The sequence below is a fragment of the Trifolium pratense genome, linkage group LG3 (genome assembly GCF_020283565.1).
Source record: "Trifolium pratense cultivar HEN17-A07 linkage group LG3, ARS_RC_1.1, whole genome shotgun sequence".
In the NCBI taxonomy this organism is placed as follows: domain Eukaryota; kingdom Viridiplantae; phylum Streptophyta; class Magnoliopsida; order Fabales; family Fabaceae; genus Trifolium; species Trifolium pratense.
Genome location: NC_060061.1, coordinates 1,470,063 through 1,491,717, shown reverse-complemented (window position 1 = coordinate 1,491,717; position 21,655 = coordinate 1,470,063). Strand labels below are relative to the sequence as shown.

The 21,655-nt window shown below is 33.2% G+C and overlaps 1 protein-coding gene across 2 annotated transcripts; it reads left to right on the top strand.

Annotated features, from left to right (window-relative positions):
- The first annotated feature begins 3,036 nt into the window (after positions 1 to 3,036).
- LOC123918264 (protease Do-like 7) lies at positions 3,037 to 20,501 on the top strand. 2 transcript variants are annotated; one of them, XM_045970272.1, is made up of 25 exons: positions 3,050 to 3,611; positions 3,696 to 3,766; positions 4,110 to 4,244; positions 5,238 to 5,296; positions 5,399 to 5,435; positions 5,828 to 5,953; positions 6,091 to 6,180; positions 6,996 to 7,061; positions 7,165 to 7,221; positions 7,301 to 7,366; positions 8,200 to 8,307; positions 8,878 to 8,958; positions 9,673 to 9,722; positions 9,984 to 10,149; positions 12,438 to 12,929; positions 13,153 to 13,335; positions 13,429 to 13,534; positions 14,443 to 14,613; positions 14,696 to 14,775; positions 15,463 to 15,546; positions 16,485 to 16,712; positions 18,278 to 18,493; positions 18,615 to 18,772; positions 19,737 to 19,848; positions 19,960 to 20,501. In XM_045970272.1, the coding sequence occupies exons 1-25, from the start codon at positions 3,326 to 3,328 to the stop codon at positions 20,134 to 20,136; spliced, it is 3,405 nt and encodes a 1,134-aa protein (XP_045826228.1). In that variant the 5' UTR covers positions 3,050 to 3,325; the 3' UTR covers positions 20,137 to 20,501. The 2 variants fall into 2 exon arrangements, with proteins under 2 accessions (XP_045826229.1, XP_045826228.1); XM_045970273.1 differs by lacking the exon at positions 15,463 to 15,546 and having other exon boundaries at positions 3,037 to 3,611.
- The last annotated feature ends 1,154 nt before the right edge of the window (positions 20,502 to 21,655 follow it).

Below are 21,655 nucleotides of genomic sequence, written 5' to 3'. Positions count from 1 at the left end.
GCCCGACCCAACCCAATTTTTTGGGTTGGATTGGGTAGGTTTGACCGGATTTGCCCAATCCATGTACACCCCTACTACACATACAGTATAGTGCAATGTCCCTTGTCAATTGAAGTAAACTAACGGATTAATGTAATAATTGAATTTAAGGGTCCGTTTGGTATGATGGAAAGAAAGTGAGAGGAAAGAAAATTACGGAAACCGATGAATGAACTTGAATTGTAAAGTAGTCCAAATTCATTCTTTGGAATGCGTAATTTTCTTTCCTTTCTCTTTCTTTCCGCTCAACCAAACGGAGCCTGATTAATAAACAAACTCTTAATAAGAGCTTCTTCTTTCAGATTAATTGCGGTAAATAAAAAAAGGAAAACAAAGAACAAGTACAGTGATCTCTTATCTCTTATATTATAAGCTTGTATACACAAGCAAACCCTAAACCTAATCTCTTATATTATAAGCATACATCTTATATTATAAGCTTGTATTCTCGAGCAAACCCTAAAACTAATTTGTTTTCCTTCCACTTTTATCTTGCAATTTTTATTAAAAAATAATACAAGTTTGTCTTGACTAGGATTCGAACCCGCAGCCCTTCAATGCAAGGCAATATTTTCAACCACTATGACAAATATACCAATTGTGATTAAAATTATGTACAATAATTGATAAACACCATCGATTTTCATAGGAAAAATTTCATACAACAATTAAACACCATCAAATTACATTGCATAGTTTAAACAATTAAAAACCGATAATTAGAAATCTAACAAATCATCAAATCATACATTTTCATAGTTTTTATTTTTCAAAAAAATTTACATTTTTGTTATCCTAATTCAATATTTTTTACTAATTAACTAAACATGTTAATCATTTTCTTAGAATTTTTTTTAGGGAATGAAAAAAATCATTGGATTTAAAAGTTACTTTTTTAAACTAAACATGCTAAGAAAAATATACTTTTTTTATGTCTTTCTGAACTTAAAAGTTTGTTCATGTTGAGGAGTATGGTTGATCATATTATTGCAAATATATATATATATATATCAAGGTGATATTTATGCAAATAGTAGTTGACTCTAGGTATATATCAACGTGACTATATTACTAATTACGAAAAAAATCACTAATTCACATTTGTTTCTTTTGCTAACAATGTATCCTAACCTTTCCGGATCAAAGAAGATTGTTTTCTGAATGAGTTTGGGTGTTGGCGATGGAGAAATTGATGATGACAACGACGATGATTTAGAACTTTACAGTCCATCAGATTTATTGATTCCAAATTCAGGTGATCCTCTTGCTTCTATCGTTGAAAGCACATATCCCCAATTTTTACAAAACATGAACGATATAACATGTTTCCAAAATATAGCTATATTAACTCCTAAAAATTCAATAGTCGACACAATAAATGATTATATGTTGGATTTAGTTCCTGCTAAAGAAAAAACATATTTGAGTTATGATACTCCACTCGCACAGAATGTAGATGGTCAAACAGCGGATGATGTTCATACTCCCGAATTGTTTAACACGATTTCTACGTTGGGACTCACAAATCACAAGTTGAAACTTAAAGTTGGAGTTCCTGTTATGCTATTAAGGAGTTTGAATAAAAAATTAGGATTATGCAATGAAACAAGACTTATTATTACAAGATTGGGAAAACATGCTCTTGAAGGAAAAATTATTTCATGAAGTAATATTGGTGATTAAGTTTTCATACCTAGATTTTCTATGATACAATTTGACGTAAGAATTTCTTTTAAATTTCAACGGAGACAATTTCTTCTAATGATTTCTTTTGCGATGACTATTAATAAGAGTCAGAGACAATCTTTAAAGCATGTTGGGATATATCTTCCGTCATCAGTGTTTTCACATGGTTAGCTGTATGTTGCGATTTCAAGAGTTACTTCTAAAGAAGGATTAAAAATATTGATCATCGACGATGACAGTGAAGATATGACTAAGACTTCGAATGTGGTCTATAAGGAAGTCTTCCATAATATACCTTCCTTTATATGAATATTTATCCAAAATTATTGTTGAACTATCGTTTAATGTTATTCAAAAATTTTCATATATCTTATAGGCAAATGCTAACATGTGCCCCAAGGACACATTTTAAGGTGCATTTAATTAACTAATATTTCATTTAATTTACTTCAAAAATAATCAACTTTATTAATTAAAAGATATGGTTCACTATATTTATTACCTATTTAAAAGAATTGGAAAGACAAAAATATTATATGCTGCCAAATTTGATTTATGATGACGCGCCTGATTATACGACCATAATTATATGACTCCAATTTTTATTTTTGTTTGTTAACAATCAGGCTTATATGTACTCTTGGTAATACTTGATCTATGCTAACTTGTGTTTTTTGTTTTTTCTCGGTGAACATGACCGAATATTATAGTATTATGTTGTAATGGTAACGATTGTTAGTAGTATTTTAGCTTTTGAATTGCTAATATGTTTTAGAATTTTATAATACTTACTAGTATAATTTAATTTTGTTTTCAACTTAAAAAAAAAATTTGACCAAAAAAAAAAGCTTTGTAGCAAAAAAAATATAGTTAATTATCATATTTGGCAAGTATCATATTTTGCCTATGCAATTTTTTTAAATGGGTAATAAATATAATGAACTATATCTTTTAATTAATAAAGTTGATTATTACTATTTTTGAAACATATTAAATGAGATATTAGTTAATTAAATACACCTTAAAATGTGCCCTTAGGGCACATGTTAGCAGAATCCTATCTTATATTATTGCAATTATCATATCGTAATTTATTAAGGAGAATGCTAACTTGTGCCCTTAAGGGCACATGTTAAGAAGATAAATGTGGAAAACATTTATTGAACTTGTGGTGTATTCAATTATCTAAACATTAAATTCTTTGTATCATTAAATGCTATATTTCTATTTTTATGTAGCTTAACATGTGTCCTTAGGACAAAAGTTAACCTGAACCATTTATTAATTACATATCTTATTGCACGGTTCGATGTTGTAGTTTAATAAGGAAATGACTTAATTTCAAAAGCTGATTGGATTGGATGATAATTGAAAATTTGAAACACACTCGTGGGATAATTATTTCATTTCGTAGTGTTATTCTGACTGTGTCTTTCTTTCTTCCCCAAAAACACGTTAACTTGAGAACCTTCATACCTCTCATTCGTGGACTCCATACTCGAGTTAACATTAACATCATCAACACACACTTGACACTTCTCACTTCACTTTCACTTCGATTCACATCACATCATCAACAAATCCCTAAATTATTCACACAATGGAAGATCCATCAGAGAGATTGGGATCAGAGGAATTAGACACAAGCATAACCGTTAAGACCGATGACTTATCCATGGAAATTGATCCGCCTTTTCAGGAAAACGCCGTAACTGCCGAAGATTGGCGGAAGTCTCTTCGCAAAGTCGTCCCTGCCGTCGTCGTTCTTCGAATAACCGCTACCCGTGCTTTTGATACCGAGTCTGCTTCTGCCAGCTCAGCTACCGGCTTCGTCGTCGATAAACGCCGTGGGATTATTCTTACTAATCGTCATGTCGTTAAGCCTGGTAAGCTCGCTGTTTTGGTACTTACTATTCCGTTTGATTTAACGATCTTCTGTTAACTAATTGTTTTCGGTTTTGAATGTGTAGGACCGGTTGTTGCTGAAGCTATGTTTTTGAACCGTGAAGAGGTTCCGGTTCATCCTATTTACAGAGATCCAGTGAGTTAACTTTGGCTTCGATTCTCATTCTCATTCACTGATGACGAATAAATGATTCTTCTTATCTATTTTTATTTATTTTTTAATTGTAAATGATAAAATGATTCTCTTATATTATATTATGTCATATTCAATTTCTGTTTATATGATGTAAAAGCTCTGATTCTGTACCTGCTTGTACTATATTTTGTGCATATGTTTAAAATTAAATTCTATACATAATTATTATTTTGGTTCTCAGATTGATATTTTTTTTATAGTTCTTAGTTATTTGATTACGTTATTGAAGAGAATTAATTTGTATTTGTCTTTTTTCTGTGTGGCTATTGATACGCTTCTGCAGGTACATGATTTTGGGTTCTTTCAATATGATCCTAGTGCTATACAATTTCTAAATTATGAAGAGATACCGCTTGCTCCTGAGGGTGCTTGTGTTGGATTAGAAATCAGAGTGGTCGGTAATGATAGTGGTGAGAAGGTATGAACTTAATATTTACATCTCTGATTTTGTATCTGGTTTCATTTTATTGATTTTGGTTTAGATATTTTAGATAAGCATGTTTCATTAAATAGTTCAATTGCCTCTCTTTCATGTTGCACTCTTGCATATTTTTCTGGTCTTAATCTACAAAGCATGGACACTCGTATGACACCGATACGACACAAGTTGGATAACTCGGAGAAGTGTCCTAAAAAAAGCTCTTTTCTTGGACACAACTTGGACACAGCATAGATTCATGTATAGTAATAGTGTAATACAAAAATTAGAACAAAATAATGTTCTGAAATTAATATACTATAAAATCAGAAACTTGGTTAGAAGAAGTTAAAAAAAAAAATAGGTATTTGAAAATTTCTTGTATATGCACGTCATTTACATACAAACATCTCCATCTTCTATGGTATTTATGGATGATGATCGATGAGTGGGGTTAAAGATTTTAAGTTTGATTATATTATTTTCAGTTTTTGGGTAGGAAATGGATAGATGAAGATGAAATAGTAGCATATCTTGTTTTAGCATTAGCAGTGTCACTGTCAGAGTCCGTGCTTCGTAGGTCGTAATTGATTCTTGTTGGAACATGGGTAACTGAGTTCATTCTGTAGCATTTGATAGTTTTCTTGGCTAATTGATCATGTCAATAGAACATTATCGCAAAAAGCTTAAAGTTAGTGTTGTCTTCTGCAGTTTTTTTTTTTTTTTTGTTTCTCATCATTGTTAATTTTGAACGGTTACATCCATTTGTTGTCTTATGTAAATGTTCTTGGACTTTGGTTTGTAAAATCAAGTGACGTATCAAATATTTGTTTTTCTCAACATTGGTAGATCAAATTGGTGCGCTTTCATGGTTAAGTCTTGTTTATCGTTACCACTTGCTCGTCATTGATGTAGATCGGCCCTGACTTCTAGTATTACCTGGGTTTATTTTATCCCAATAATTTGGATAATTATTTTGGCTTTTATTTTCAGGTTTCCATTTTGGCTGGTACTCTTGCTCGTTTGGATAGGGATGCTCCTCACTATAAGAAGTATGGTGTGAAATAACTGTAACTTTTTTCCCTTCTACGTGTATGTTATGGCTCCTTTAAGAGCAGGTTGAATTTAGATTGTTAAACTATTTTTTGATGCAGGGATGGTTATAACGACTTCAACACATTCTATATGCAAGTAAGTGCGAATACATGCTTATAAATTTATTCACATTTTTCTTCAAAATCTCGAATCATGAGTTTGTTTATGTTATTTTCTTTTTCCTTCTAATTATAATATATAACATTGTGTAATATTTTTCCTAGTTTGTATTTGAAGTGTTTAAGTATCTTCATTTACTTAAAATACCAGGCTAAGAAAATTAGCTTCAGGGGATAACACTAATTTTATGCCTTCATTTGGCATCTTAGTTTGTGGATGGAGTGATTTGGTTGACATGGATTCCATGCCTCTTTGAGACGGGTTTATATTAACTTTACATGTTCCGACTCTTGTAGTGAGCGTATAGCGAATTAGCAGTTGGCCATTACTTGATTGCAACCATATGCTTATTGATATTTTCTTTACAGGCAGCATCTGGGACCAAAGGAGGATCGAGTGGTTCCCCAGTTATAGATTGGCAAGGCAGGGCTGTTGGCCTGAATGCTGGGAGCAAGACAACAAGTGCATCAGCTTTCTTTTTACCTCTAGAACGAGTGAGCTCTTGATATATATTTGCTGAACTTGTCTCTCACTTCATGTAGTAACCAAGGAGAAGCACGGCTCTTCTAGTGGGGAGTAACTAATTCAATTGGGACAAGTGAAAAACTAAACACAGTGATTTACTTTTCAGGTTGTGAGGGCATTAAGGTTTCTTCAAAAGGGCAGTGAAACATATGTTGATAAATGGATGCCAGTTTCTATACCTCGTGGTACTCTTCAGGTTTGACTTTGAAATCATTCTTCAAATGTTCTTCCTTTAATGTTTTTCTCGTAATTCACTATTAAATGCATTTCATTATAACTGTAATTATTATATAATATAAGGAGGCTTCTATATTTGTATGCTACATTGTTGCCACAATGTTTGAAATCTTTTCAATGGACTTTTCCACTTTTCCTTGTAAGTGAAAACATTCTGCCGTGACAAATGACTGTAAGCCATAATGATGTCTGCAGTCCTTTGTTATTATTATGCCTAAAAGGTCACAATGAAGGCTTGATATATAAAGTTGCATTTTTTTGGAACTTGGCAGCATTGATTTTAGCTTTAGGTTATTATTATCTTGACATTTTCCAGGAAACTTGAGTGTTTATAATATTTTGAATTCTTAAGTCCAAATTAATTATTCATTGCAATTTCTGTCTTTCTTATTCCTCCATCCCCGGAGGATTTTCTCTTATCTTCCTTTATATGTTCTCTAGGTTTGAGGGAGGGAGTGGTGATTTCATCCCCCCTCTTGATGTCTCCCAGGTATGCTTATTATGAAAGAATAAATATTATTTATTCTTATCTCCAAACTTGATTTTAAGAGAAAGTGTAAATTACACTACCCTCCCCTTTTATACATGTTCAGATTCCAATTTACTATTTTATGTTTTTTTTTTAATTCCTTTTATCTTTAATCTGTTATCTGCTCAATTTTTCTCTTTTCATTTTGAATGAGATGATTCCAGAGATTTTTTTAGTCTTGGTTATGTGAACGGATGTTTCCTTTGGGTATGAGGCAATAATAACTGTGTAAAAATAATGTACAGGTGACTTTTCTCCATAAAGGGTTTGATGAGACTCGTCGGCTTGGCCTCAGAACTGAGACAGAGCAGGTTGTTCTAGTCTTTGGTTTTAATTTTATATCTTTGTCAAGTAGCAATTTCTTTTAAATATGCCCTTTCCCCGCATTATTTACACTGCATTTGATTTTTTTAGATAGTTCGAAATGCTTCTCCTGCCAGTGAAACTGGAATGCTTGTTGTGGAATCTGTGGTAAGCAAATTTTATTTTTCCTTTAGTTTAGATGATATTCCATTTCAATTTCTTCAGCTTTAATCTTTGCCTTGTTTAGGTGCCAGGTGGTCCAGGTTATAAAAATTTGGAACCGGGGGATGTACTTGTTCGTGTCAATGGTGAAGTAAGTTTGTTTGTTGGGGAATCCCGCCGCCTTTCAAAAAAAAAAAATCTTTGCAAATATTGTTTATTATTGTGATCGTATTTTAAGATCTTTATTCTTTCACTTTTATCGAAAACCCCAAAAATTCAATAATTACTAATTAAATATTGTAATTTTAAGAAAATAAGAACCTAAAAAGTAGTGTCCCACGATAATAGACAAAATGAAATAAGAGATTTATTATAATTTACAACTGTATGGATAAAAATAGAACTATATGGTTAAACATTACTTGAAGCACCATTTCAAAAAACACTAGTTACTGGGATAAGCTCATTTACCATAGACATCTTTTTATTTATTTATTTATTTATTTGGAATGACATGTTAGTAAATTGTTGTTAGAAATATCAGTGGGGGGAGTTGAGTCACATTATCATTACTCACCAAAGACGTCTAATTTGTTCAGCAAGTCTATAAGCAAGCTAGTAAAATGAGCAATAAGCTAGCTAGAACGTGTGGTCAAACACATTCATGTTCTTTTCTGTATCTCTTATGGTATATGTTTCATCAAAAGAATGAGAGTTGAGCATAAAAGGTCATACTTGGTTATGGACGACTGATGTAATGGGAGAAACAATTATTAGGAGAAACTCTTCGGGATGGAAGTAATTGTACTTTTGTATATCCTATCTGCTGCCTATGATGATATATACATAATATAGGTCCAATTTGCTTATATACATGTTTGATGATTGGTTTCAATAGTTACTTGCATTTGAAAGCTACAAAAAATGGTGTTTTCTTGGTCCTTGTTCTGGTGGTCTCAAATGTTTAACTGGATATTATTGCAGGTCATCACCCAATTCCTGAAACTGGAGACTATACTTGATGACAGTGTAAACTCAAGTATCGAATTACAAATTGAAAGGGGTGGTGCATCAAAGAGTTTAACTCTATCGGTGAGCGTTTTATGGCTTGGATATATATAAAATAGTATTGTTTGACATTATTACTGTTTGACACACTATACTATGTATATTTTTTATGGGAAGGCACCATGGTGAATCGGTGATTCCACTCTTTCCGAAGGGAATGCCTGAAGAAATCCTAACTTCATGAAATTACTTACGTTAAAAGTGTTCTCACAATCATACTTTGTAGTTTTTACACTCCCCAATTTTATTAAGAAGCTCTGAAAATACAGTTAGAGTAATAGACTAGAATGATCAAGGTTATCGAAATCAGGATTTAGTTTGTAACAATTAATAAAAACAATCAAGGGTGTCTTAGTTCCATATAATATAATAGCAAAGTAGTAAAATTAAAATCCATTAAAAAAAGTAATAATATGAAAATACTTAATAGAAACACCTAGCTATGTGTCAGGATTTCATTGTAAGAAACTGATAAAGCATAAAACTAGGTTTCTTAGTTGCCACTACTTGGCTTGTGATTTTACTGTCAGCTTGAATAATATAAATAAGATTATTGCTTAATGTTGTGCCAACCTTTTTAAATGTTCATCTCAGGTGCAAGATTTGCACTCAATAACTCCCAATTATTTCTTGGAAGTTAGTGGAGCAGTAATCCAACCTCTTTCATATCAGCAGGTTAGTTTTATTTGCAATGTTTTCTGTATTTTATAGTCATCACAAAAAAAAAATAATAAAGTAGTTGAATATGATTTTGCTTTTGCCTGCATTTAAGAGGCCGGAGGAGAGGGCTATTCAAATGAAAAACTTGTCTTGAATAATACTACTTCCTCCATCACTTATTATAAGACCCTCCAACAAAGTTCACGGGTATTAAGAAAACGTTGTCATTTTTTTTCATTTCATTGTTGCATCTGTCTCTAAATGCCTTCTTTTAAATTACTATTTCCCATAAATGGTCAATTTTCTATCTCATACATATGAAAGAGGGTACCAGCTTGTTTCATCTTGTGGTTACTACTGCAACATAGTTATCTGGACATTTAACTTGTTATGATTAGAAGTTGACCTCCATTAGGTGGTGTTGGTTTTAGTTTTATTCATTGGTGTTCCGCATATATACGGTGCCTTTGTTTTTGTAGTTCCGTTTCTCCCGACCTCTGTTCGTCTTGTACAGAGACCGGTTATTTATAATAATATATTTTGCTGTTCAAAAAAAAAAACTTGTTATGATGTTGTACAACAACTGTCATGTATTTCTCATTCGGAGATGTTACTCAGCCGTCCCCAAGTTGCTTCTGTTGCTCTTCTAATTTTTACCTACCTTTCTCATTTTTTTTTGAACAAGACCTACCTTTCTCATTATAGTTATGTTTATCACTTTTAATGCAGGCTAGAAACTTCCGATTCAATTGTGGTCTTGTTTATGTGACAGAACCAGGGTATGTATACCTAGATCATCATTGATTGTTTCATACTTATTAGTTAATTCCATTTGACAAAATATTGGATATTGTTTGTATTTATATTTAAATACTTAAAGTTGTTTCTCACTTGACAAGTTTGCCAATAATTTTGAGTCTAGCATCACTTGAGTCATGCATAAGGGTCGTTGCTGGAAGGATAAGATATCTGTGATGCTTATTTTACATTTTGGTATAAAGCATGTGATTTGTTGAACATGTCACAATTACCTTTTGCAGATATATGCTCTTTAAAGCAGGAGTTCCTCGCCATGCGATAATTAAGAAATTTGCTGGTGAAGAAATATCTTGCCTCGAGGAACTAATATCAGTTCTGTCTAACCTATCAAGGGGAGCTCGAGTTCCATTGGAGTATATAAGCTACGTGGATCGTCATCGAAGGAAGGTAAGGTTACTAAAAAATCGAGTTATATGATACTAGTGGCCAAACGGGCATGTTCCGTGCCTGTTTGTGTGATGCGCATTTTCTATTGTGCTAACACATAAATTATAAACAATATTTGTAAATTTGATTTTTATTTAAATTTATTTTTGTCTATTTTAGTTTCCATTTAAATGAAAATTATATTTTACACATATTAGTCTGCATCAAGGCATAAAATAAGAAAAAAGAAACGCCAACAATAATTAAAAATTTGGAACCAAATTTCTTGACAAAGAAAAATATGGAACCAAACTTTACCACCAACAATATGATCAATATTCTCCAAAAAAAGTAACCAAACACTAAAGACGATGACCAATTCTGCTAATGATTACACTCATCCCTTGAGTCTTGTGGAATTTAAATCGACGGGTAAAACTCTTCGTAAGAGTTTTAAGACTGTTGCACTTGCACTTCCAAACTCAGATTCGGGACTGTGGTTAAGTTAGAAAAAGATTTGTGTCATCTTATTCAAACGATCACCAAAATACTTGCATGAGTTTGTAACAATGAAATGAAATCCCTATAAGAAATCCTCCCTTGTCATTCTTTCTCATGAATGGTCGAATTGAACTGCTTCACAACAATCATCTTCCAATCATTCTATGAGGCAAAAAGGAAAAAGGAAAAAACACCAATACTAAAGCATAATTAGATATTGTGAGAGCAATATATAGCAAACAAAAAATTAACAAACAACAATCAGAACCCAAAAAATTATTAGAACTTGAAAACACAGAAGATTGTGTTCACTGTCGCCTTGAAGTGTCTGCTTTGCTTTCGATCGAAGTCTCACTATAACGTTGTAGTACTACAGGCCTTCATGACCTCCGCCGTCGTGATCTCTGTCATTGCAACTTGCAATTTTGGAAAACTATATATTAAACTCAATAACAAAAAAAAACTCTATTAATCAACTTCATATGTGATTATAAATCAGACACATATAACCTCTTAACTCAGATAATTCTCATAGTAAAACAACTTAGAAGTAATAGATAAATGAAGATGGTGAGGCCACCATGCTTTGAGAAAAATTACCTTGGACTCCTGAGGCAGATATCATCTTCTTATATTACATTCAACAATACTGGTATATATAGTCTTCATTTTTGTGCTCTCTTTCAAGACCTATACATTAATTCACATACAACTAATCATACATGTATATAAACTCAATAGCATGCACATTTGACATGTTCACAATATCTTTACACAAACACAATTTTTTATGGTTTTTCGTTGTATATTGTGATGGAACAAACAATGATAATAGAAGAGAGAAGGAAATAAGAATTAGCTAACATGTTGTATATTGTTTATGGTTTTTCGTTGTATATTTTTTGATTAAATTGATATCAACTCATTAATTTGAACACAATTGGCTAACACATTGTTCCCAACATCCAACTACCCCAAATCAACCATAAGAGGAAAATTAAACCTCGACAAAGCAAGCAGAATAGTCTCAACAACAATAAAATCAATATAGATGCAAATAGACACAAATTCACAATAATAAAACACCAAAAACAACAAAAGGAAAAGAAATTAAAAATATCTAAAAGCAACAAATCAAATGTAAAAATTGTGAAAAATTTGAACATTATAAAAATGGAATAAGAAAAAAAAAACCTGAGTTTTGAATGGTCAAAGTGGTGACATTGGTTGATTCATGCATTGCATCCTCTATTATATCGACGAAATTTCTGTAAAATAAACTTAGGAAGTGAAAAGAGGAAATAAAAAAAAGAAGTTCAGAGAGATAGAGAAAGAAGCGGAATGAGTTTACCGAGTGCCACAAATATCCGCAGTGTGTGAAATCTGTCTTATGTGATTGATTGATCACGCAGGCGACTTTGTTGTATGCAGTCAATGCACATTCTGCCAGATGCATAGTCTCTTTCGCTGCCATCATGAGATTGTATCGTATCCACATCGGATCCATTCTTTCCTTCTGTTTTGCTTCAATTTCACCTTCTGTACATGAGGGGGTTATTTTTGCTTCAATTTCACATGGAAACTAGTACTAGGTGGTAATCTAAGATACCCTGAGATTAGCAATCCATCTCTGGAGATAAACTAAGATACTTTATAACAGTATCAAAGATATTTTACTATATTTCTACTATTTCAACGATTTTTTTAAACAATAATGTTTCATGATCAAAGCGGCATAGATGACTGAGATCTCATAAAGGTGTATGCCATTTCTAATTTTGTTTCATGACCTTGTCTGATGGTTGCAGTCGGTGTTGGTGACAGTTGATCGCCACGAATGGTATGCACCTCCCCAGATATATACTCGGGACGACAGTACTGGCCTCTGGATTGCTAAGCCTGCTTTTCAGCCCGATTCCCCGTTTTTATCATCTGGAAATCTGGCCGGTCGTCCAAGTTCGTTGACCGGTGAGCATGCTGACGGGGGAGATGTGTGTGAAGGTAACCATCAGGAGTTGGTCGATGGTGTCACTAGCATGGAAACTAATTCTGAAGATCCTTCAGTGTGTGCATCTCATGACAACGGATCTGACGGGATAATAAAAAAACGGAGAGTGGATGATTTATCAACTGATGGAAGTGTTGCTGATATTTCCTTAAATGAGCCCGAGGAAACTAAGCTAGAAATATCGAGTGCCATACAGGATGATGGGTTAATGGACTATCAAGGTGCAACTGCTGCCACAGCAAATGCATCAGTCACTGAACGTGTGATTGAGTCTACTCTTGTGATGTTTGAGGTAGTTTTTGAAATTTATCACAATTCTGATCATTGACTTGACTTGGCATAAGTTCTACTGTAGTATTTCAATGTCTATGTCCATTCCTCTTGGCAATTCTGTTTTTATTTTTTTTTATTTATAACCCCTTCTATGAATTACATCATATATTGCTTAATGCTGTAGCGTGGTAATGACCCTGACTTACTGGTTTTCCCATGTTTCTTAATGAGTCCGCTTTCAGGTTCACGTTCCTCCATCTTGTATGCTTGATGGTGTTCATTCACAGCATTTTTTTGGAACGGGAGTCATAATATATCACAGTCAAGACATGGGATTAGTTGCAGTTGACAAGAATACTGTTGCAGTATCTTCCTCTGATGTGTTGCTATCTTTTGCTGCTTTCCCAGTTGAAATTCCTGGAGAGGTAAATCTTTCTTAAAGAATTTGTCGTCATTAATATAAAATGAATAAACAAGGCAGAGTTTCTTTAGCTTGGTGTCTTCTTTCGTAATGGCAGGTGGTATTTCTCCATCCTGTTCACAATTATGCTCTCATATCATATGATCCATCTGCTTTGGGACCTGTTGGTGCTTCAGTGGTTCGTGCCGCAGAATTACTTCCAGGTAGGTTTGACCATGCCATTTCTAATATAAAGACTTTTAGGAGTTGGCTTTATGCGATCCACTTTTGATGATGAAGAACATGTTTCATGCTCAGTGACTCTTAAAATATTACTATCTATACTTTGACTGAACTGAAAAAAGCTAACTGGCACTGCTACCCCTTGCAACTAACAAAAAAATAAAAAATTGGGAATAGTAATAAAAAAGTTTTGATTTTCTGTTGCTCCAAAGTCTGATTTTTACAGTCCTCTTTCTGTCAAGTTTATCAGGTCTTATCAGTTAGGGTAGGTGTGTTCATGGTTTAGTTCAGAGCAAAAACCGAACCAGACTGTTTACACAGTTCAGACAAACCGACCCGTTAACAATACATCCCGATCCAAACCGAATTGTAATAGAAATAAACCGAACTGGTGAAAAAATGTCAAAAACTAAACCTCGTTAAACTGAACTGAATTGATAATTTACTAATTGAACTGAACCGGACCAAACTGGTTCAGTTCAGTTCGCAAACTGTTACTTACAGTTTGGTTTTTCTTGGGGCGGTTCACTTCAGTTTGGTGGTTCGGATTTTTGGTTTTTTTAAAGACCCGTAAGTCAGGGTAGCATGATAAAAGTGGATATGGTCAACTTTTTGTGGACTTATCACTATGTAATATGTATCTTTGCAGTTAGATACTTGATAGTTTTATATTTTGTGTGGAAGTTGATTGCTTCTGGTAAATGATTATATAATATAACTCTAGCAAGATATGGGGGAACTTTTTTAAGGTAAAATGTGATTTGTCGTGATGTCTGAAAAACTATATATATTTTAGAGGTTTGTGAGCTTATGCACTTTCTTAATGATATTTTAATTTATCTATATTGACGAAATATCTGTAATATCTGTACATTTGTTTTTTGTTCAGATCCGGCATTACGTCGAGGAGATTCTGTTTACCTTGTGGGCTTAAGTAGAAGCCTTCAAGCAACTTCTAGGAAATCAGTTGTTACCAATCCTTCCGCTGCTTTAAATATAGGGTCTGCAGACTCCCCACGTTACAGAGCGACCAACATGGAAGTTATCGAGCTTGATACTGGTAAATTTAGATGTTTTCATTTTTTTAACCAACATTATACACATTTAGATAAATATCTTACTCTTAATGTGTTCAAATACAGATTTTGGTAGTTCATTTTCGGGTGTGCTAACAGATGAACAAGGAAGGGTCCAAGCTTTATGGGGAAGCTTCTCTACTCAGGTTCTTACCAATTATTCTATTTGCTTGCTTACCAGGATGGATCTGGACATTTTTCATTGTGTCCAAGATAAGAAAAAACACTAGTAAATTGGATGATGAAAATTAATTCTTATTCTTAGAAACATTAAAATAAAAAGACTATTGTAAGTCTTGTCCAAATATCTATATTCTTTTGGGTGAGTTCATTCTTATGCATAATATGAGCACCTTTTTTACTTGACCTTGAAAACTTCAAATTTACTTCCTTTTTCATTATTAAATTAATCAACACCAGATTTGGGTTAGCTTAGGCACTTAAACACAACCCTCTCCCCCAAGTTTTAGTAAGAACTACTCTTGGGGTCTTATTCTAATCGCTTAAACAGAAGGTTTGTTTGGAATTGCATTACCCCATTTCAAGGTCAGGGGGACATGCCACAAGCCACAGCAAGGGATTATGTTTACTGAATGACTTTCTAATGATGGACTGCCAGTTGGAATTGAACCCGACCATTATATAGTCCTAATTCTAATTTATAAATGAAGTTAAAAATGAATAAGCAGACTTTGTGAATATATGATACCGTAATGATTAAAATCCCCTTATGAGAGACTTTAAACAATGAACATATTCTATGATTGTTTTTGTTTGGTCTTCTCATTTGTATAAATAATAAAGCCTAACTTAAAACAGTTGTATCTTCGTAGAAGAAGAAAAAGAGAAGAAAGATGAAAACTGGGAAAAGACGAGACGTGACAATATTTACTCATACTTCAAAACGCGACCTGATGGTGGGTTGGACCTTGAAGTCTATAAGCCATTACTCCTTTTTATTTTCTAATATTAGTTAAGACAGACCTTTAACTGTGTTTAAGTATTATGGATTTTATATAAGTAAATCACAAATTGTAGAAGTTAAATAATACAGTAATCATGTATATAACCTTTTTAATTAGGCTGTTTAATTAAGTATTAACAAGATTAAATTCATCTGATTGAGTAATGTTACACATACATCTGAAATTACATTGCCTGAAATTTGGCAGAATTCAAGTGTGGTTGTTGGACTATTTAAACTGGTAAGGACTAGGGACCACCCATCCATATAAGAATTAACAAACATCACATATTATTTTAATGAAATTTCTACCAATTAAACTCAAGATGTCTGTAGCATTCTTCTACTGCCTAAATGTGCTTGAGCAGAAGGGTGGAGAGCAAAAAGGTAAAAAATAGAGGAGGGAAAATGTAGAGAAATGGAAATAGGTGTAATCTTGTATTGGTCGTGTTTGGTAGAGAATATGATAAATAAGATCACAAATACAGTTTTTTTGGGGAGGTATTGGGTGTGACAATTGGAGATATTTTAGGTTTCCGGCTAACATCTATAATGTAACATGGCCACTGACCCTAGGCTGTGGCCGCTGCATAAACAAAGCCTTGAACTAATTTAAAAATTATATTGATCAAACTTCAAAACATTTAACAGTGAAAAAGGAAGCAATAATATTTCATGAGACCTATATTTTAAGTAAAACTTCTACCTAAGTCTTAAGAGTTTCTTTATTCAATTCAATTTTGCAATAGGGTTGATTTTAATGAGATTACTTACTCAAAAAAAAAAAGTTCTTGTAGTTTGCAAAAGGGAGGTGCAGGGTTATATGATGAACCCTGACTGTAAAATGTGATGTATTTTTTTTATTGACTTGAACGAATTTTCCTGTTCCAGCTGAAATTCAGTGGCAGCACATCAGAAGATCATCAATTTGTTAGGGGGATTCCAATTTATGCAATAAGCCAGGTCCTAGACAAGATCATATCTGGTGTGAATGGACCACCACTTCTAATAAATGGTGTCAAGAGGCATATGCCACTTTTGAGAATATTAGAAGTTGAACTTTATCCAACATTACTTTCAAAGGCTCGCAGTTTTGGATTAAGTGATGCTTGGATTCAGGTATGGTGGATATTCCTCTACGGTTTGAGTTTTCGCTTTAGAATATTTACTTTCCTTCCATGTGTAATATTTTTAAACTTTTTTCACTTTATTAGCAATTAAAAGACTGCAAAGTTCCAGCTTCTTTTTTATGATGTGTATCCAAGGAAGAATTTTAGATTTTGTTCTGCCTGGTTCTAGAATCTAGAACCACATTCAAGCCTTTCCCGTACTTGGTCAGATGCTAGCAATGAAAAATGGTTTGATTGAAGTTGAAGTATTTATGTCGTAAAAACCAAAATATTTATTCATTAGTAAAAAGTTGTTTATTGTATGGATTTCATTTGTGAAGCTTAGTCTAATGTTTTTCAACTAATGGCGTGTCAAACATACCATCATTCCCTTGTTGACATCTATTGGAGTTTGCTTGTGTTTAAATTTCACTCTATCTAGTGAATAACTGAAATTAATGAGCATTAGGAATTAAATATTTAAAACAGTTCTGAAATTAAGGAAAATTATAGTTTTAATATGTAAGGACTGAATGAAGTTTCATTAAATGGGGCATGTAATTTTCGTTTGGAGAAAGATACTTGCGGTCAAAGAAAAGTAAATTTAGCTCCTCGTTCCCTTAGGTTATGAAGAATCTATGTTTGGAAAATATTAATAATGTATCCTTAATGATCCTAGCTTCCTATTTTAATCAAATGCATCGCCGTATTACACCTCCAATGTTGAAAAATGGTTATTCTTCCTTGATGGTTGATATAAAAGCCCTTTTGGTTTACTATATGAAAACCATGATGAATGTGTATTGGCACTAATTACCTTTGTGGATTGCCTTGATTACAATTTTCCATTTTGTTTAAAAATTCACGTGGACTGTCAGAACTATGTTATGTTGCCTTTGGATCATCTCTACATATGGTTCCAGATAGGATTCTGGACCCAGATAGAATGGGCTATGAGAGATTGGTAGGTTGTACTGTGTTCAACTTTCTAAATCAGAGGGACCAAGAAATTGTGGTATTGAGGGAAGAAGTTCCTAAAGAAAATGAGCAACAATTGGGAAGGCTAGGAATCTCAAAAGAAGGGGAACCAGAAAATAGAAGCAAGGATGAAGTCACGAAGGTGGAGAGCAAGAGCAGCCACATGGGAAAAAAAGCATTTTTATAGAAATTGGTACCAATGATAATTATACTGAAAAACAACTGAATTTCATTGATAAATCCTTGGTGAATTGCTCTTAAACAGAGATGGAATTCATACAGAGTCATAGACACTGTTACAGAACAGAATTATTACACAGGAAATAGGGACTGCAAAGTCACGGTTTCTACCAAGTTTTGAAAGCTTGGTTCTCTCACACCCACATAACCATTCAATAACTCTTTGTTAACGAACTATGCCCTTCCCTCTTTCCATTTATTCTTACTAACAGCCAAAATTATTTATTTTGTCTCTTGTTAATTTGTTCTTTAGTTATTCTTAGATTCCGTTACCTTCTTTCACTCCTTGAAAGAACTAGCTTTGGTACTTCAATTATCAAGATTTGTTATTAATGGTTTGGGGTAAAATTATTGCAGGCGTTTGTTAAGAAAGATCCAATAAGACGACAGGTTTTACGTGTTAAAGGTTGTTTAGCTGGATCAAAGGCTGAGAATCTTTTGGAGCAAGGGGACATGGTTTTAGCAATCAATAAAGAACCAGTCACATGCTTCCGTGACATTGAAAATGCTTGCCAAGCTTTAGATCAATCTAATACCAATGATGGCAAGCTTCAGATGACTATTTTTCGGCAGGTACGTTGAAAATATTTGCCCTGTTCTGATTTAGAGTTTGTAGAACTTGCTGAATGTACTTTTGTGTTATTTATAGCACATGGGTTATGACTTTATGATTGATTTGTGTGGTTGTGTCTAGGGACGAGAGGTTGAACTTCTTGTGGGAACAGATGTTAGGGATGGAAATGGCACAACTCGTACAATTAATTGGTGTGGTTGTATAGTTCAAGATCCACATTCAGCGGTACGTGCTCTTGGATTTCTTCCTGAAGAGGGTCATGGTGTATATGTGGCAAGGTACGATTTTAACTTTGTACATGTAATTTTTTTATTGAAAAGGGAAAAGTACCGATTGATGAATAGTAGCATTGTAGGATGTTCATGTTGCAAGTAAATTGTATCAGGGCTTACTGTTGTTATCATTAGCAAGCTCACTTAGACTATGAATCAGATTGGATAAAGTTCTCAAGAAGTACTTATAAAAAGAAATATTTTTTTTCAATAAGTAAGCATATTGGTGTGGAGGATGTTAGGTAAATTCTATCTAATCTTTTTCAATAATTTTCTCATTTGACTTCTTCATAACCATCTATAAGCTTATACATAGTTTTTGCTAAGAGAAGAACTATGAACTTATTTTAATTGAGAAGCTCCCACAGCCTAATTCAAATGTGTTTGGACTTTGGATCCTCTCCCTCCTCTCGAGCACAGATGAACTAACGGTGTTAAGAGATATAGAGAATGATGGAAAGTAAGAGAGAAGTTAAGAGAGAGATGGAGAGGATGGAGAAGATATAGAGTATTTGAAAAGAGTGGATCCAAATCCAATCTAAATTAGGTTATCCTATGCTTACAGATTGTTTCCGTGTCTCTACTGCATGTGATGGACCATTGATCTTGGTCTAAATAGATGTAAGGTCTGAATAGGTTATTTATGTAAAATCCTCCGCACCAATATGCTTACTTAATTAACAGAATTTGAGAACTAGTCTTATTGATACCAATTGGATACATCTGCACTTTATCATACAACTTGTCCACACACACCTATCATCTTTGCAGATCACCACTGTGCAATTGAGAGTGGGTTTTATGGACAATTTGAATATCAGCTTAGTAATCCTTCTATCATGTAAATACTTTTTTAATAAAAAATAATATAGACATAATACATTTTGTTTATTCATGAACTTGCGCCGACGTTTTGCTAGCATGCTTGTCCGACCAAAGCATCAGCTCACAACTTTTTTCAAATTCACAGGTGGTGTCATGGGAGTCCTGTACATAGATATGGTCTGTATGCTCTTCAGTGGATAGTTGAAATTAATGGAAAACCAACTCCAGATCTAGATTCTTTTGTTAACGTTACGAAGGTATGGTATTTGTTATGGCAGATTTGCATATTTCATGAAGTATTTGTTCTCATGATGATCTGATACTACTGTTTGATTAATACATTGTAACTATTTCATGAATGTTATCAGGAACTAGAGCATGGAGAGTTTGTCCGTGTAAGAACAATTCACCTCAATGGGAAGCCGCGAGTGCTAACATTGAAACAAGATCTGCATTACTGGCCTACATGGCAGTTAAGGTTTAGTCCAGACACGGCAATTTGGCATCGTAATGTAATCAAGGCATTGGACCGCAGTACTGTATGAATCAACAGAGTATAGTATGGATATACATCCCTATGTACGCAGCAGCACAGGAGCGGATAAATCTTCCTCGTTCAAACTTATGATTTGGCAGTGCTGCCGTGCAACAATATTTATTGCATTGTGCAATGATTAAGAAATGTTAAGTTATGACGCATTCGATTCAGGCTGGCAATGTATTATTCGGATTATGTACAACATTATTTAACCCCTTGGTTAATCATATCGTATACTAGAAAGCTTGGTTTATGAAAAAATGAAATAAATATTTATAATTTTTTATTAGGTATTAACAAGAAAATTTGCTCGTTGATATTTTATCAAACCACTTTCCCTTGATAATGTGATGGAAAAGCTTGGAGTGATTATTATTTTACTAATTTCTTGCAAAATAAAACATTATAGAAATTGTAGTTCTGGTCGTGTAAACTAAAACATCATGTTCGTCACATATACGACTCATAAAACGATATGTTAAGATTGTCATTATCGTTTAACTTATATTTTAGCTCTTTAAACATGACATTTTCTCTTCGGCATCTCAAAACAATTTCTCATTATGGTATTTCATTTGAGGGAATGTGATTCAATGTGTTATATTTCTTATCTATGTTTTTGGCAACCTGTTGCGCTTGTTTTACCTTTAAAAAAAATGATTTTTTTTTAGATATTTTTAAAAATGAATTTTAGGATTGCTTAATAAAAATAGTAAAAGTTATTTTAAATTCAATCTTTTATAAATATAAAAAAGTAATTTTAAATTCAATCTTTTAATCATAAAAAAGGTGATTTTAAATTCTCTCAAACCAAAAACACCTTAAGATTTTTGTGCGAGTTTAAAATTATCTAACAAATCAAAAATTTGAGGGGCAAAGACCGTATTGCCCTTGCTCAAGGCTTCCCCTGAGAGCCTCCATCTCCATTCTCTTCCATAGTCATCTTTTTCTTCCACACATCGATTTTTCAGCACCAATGTTTGGGGTTATTTTGCATGCGTCGTAGCAACGGCAAATTCGTGACAAAGTTTATATCTCTATTCTCCATTGTCAATAATAATTTCAATTATTGTTCAAAAAAAAAAATTCAATTATGTAATAGATTTTTTTTTTTAAAGAAATTATGTAATAGATTCTTATTTGGTTGTTATTTTCTATTTTGTTAGTTTTAAGTGCATTGTGAGATAAATTTTTTGGTTAGAGCATTATAATTTTTTTTTTTAAAAAAGTCAAATGAGATATATTAACTAAAACAGTCTCTCTGGCAACAAGACATGTCGAGATCGACTACAAAAGTTTACAACGAGTCAGGAAAAAACAAAAACAGAAATCAATCATACAAAGCCCAAACACGGTAGAGGACTAGATCACCAGCTATGATAGTTTGAAGCTAACGTAACACTCGTCGACTTCAACCACCTGTATGAAAATAGCATAATCTTGCCAACAAAAGATGAGTAGTGCCTGTTGAGCCTCTAAAGTTTTAATAATTTTATGTTTTTTTTTAAAGACGTGTTATGGGTGTT

Bases quoted from the DNA above. Each gene is read 5' to 3' on its own strand.
- LOC123918264 (XM_045970272.1), top strand. From the start codon at position 3,326: ATGGAAGATCCATCAGAGAGATTGGGATCAGAGGAATTAGACACAAGC. The intron at 5,297-5,398 runs GTATGGTGTGAA...TTTTTGATGCAG, and splicing joins GATGCTCCTCACTATAAGAA to GGATGGTTATAACGACTTCA. The intron at 13,336-13,428 runs GTAAATCTTTCT...TCGTAATGGCAG, and splicing joins CAGTTGAAATTCCTGGAGAG to GTGGTATTTCTCCATCCTGT.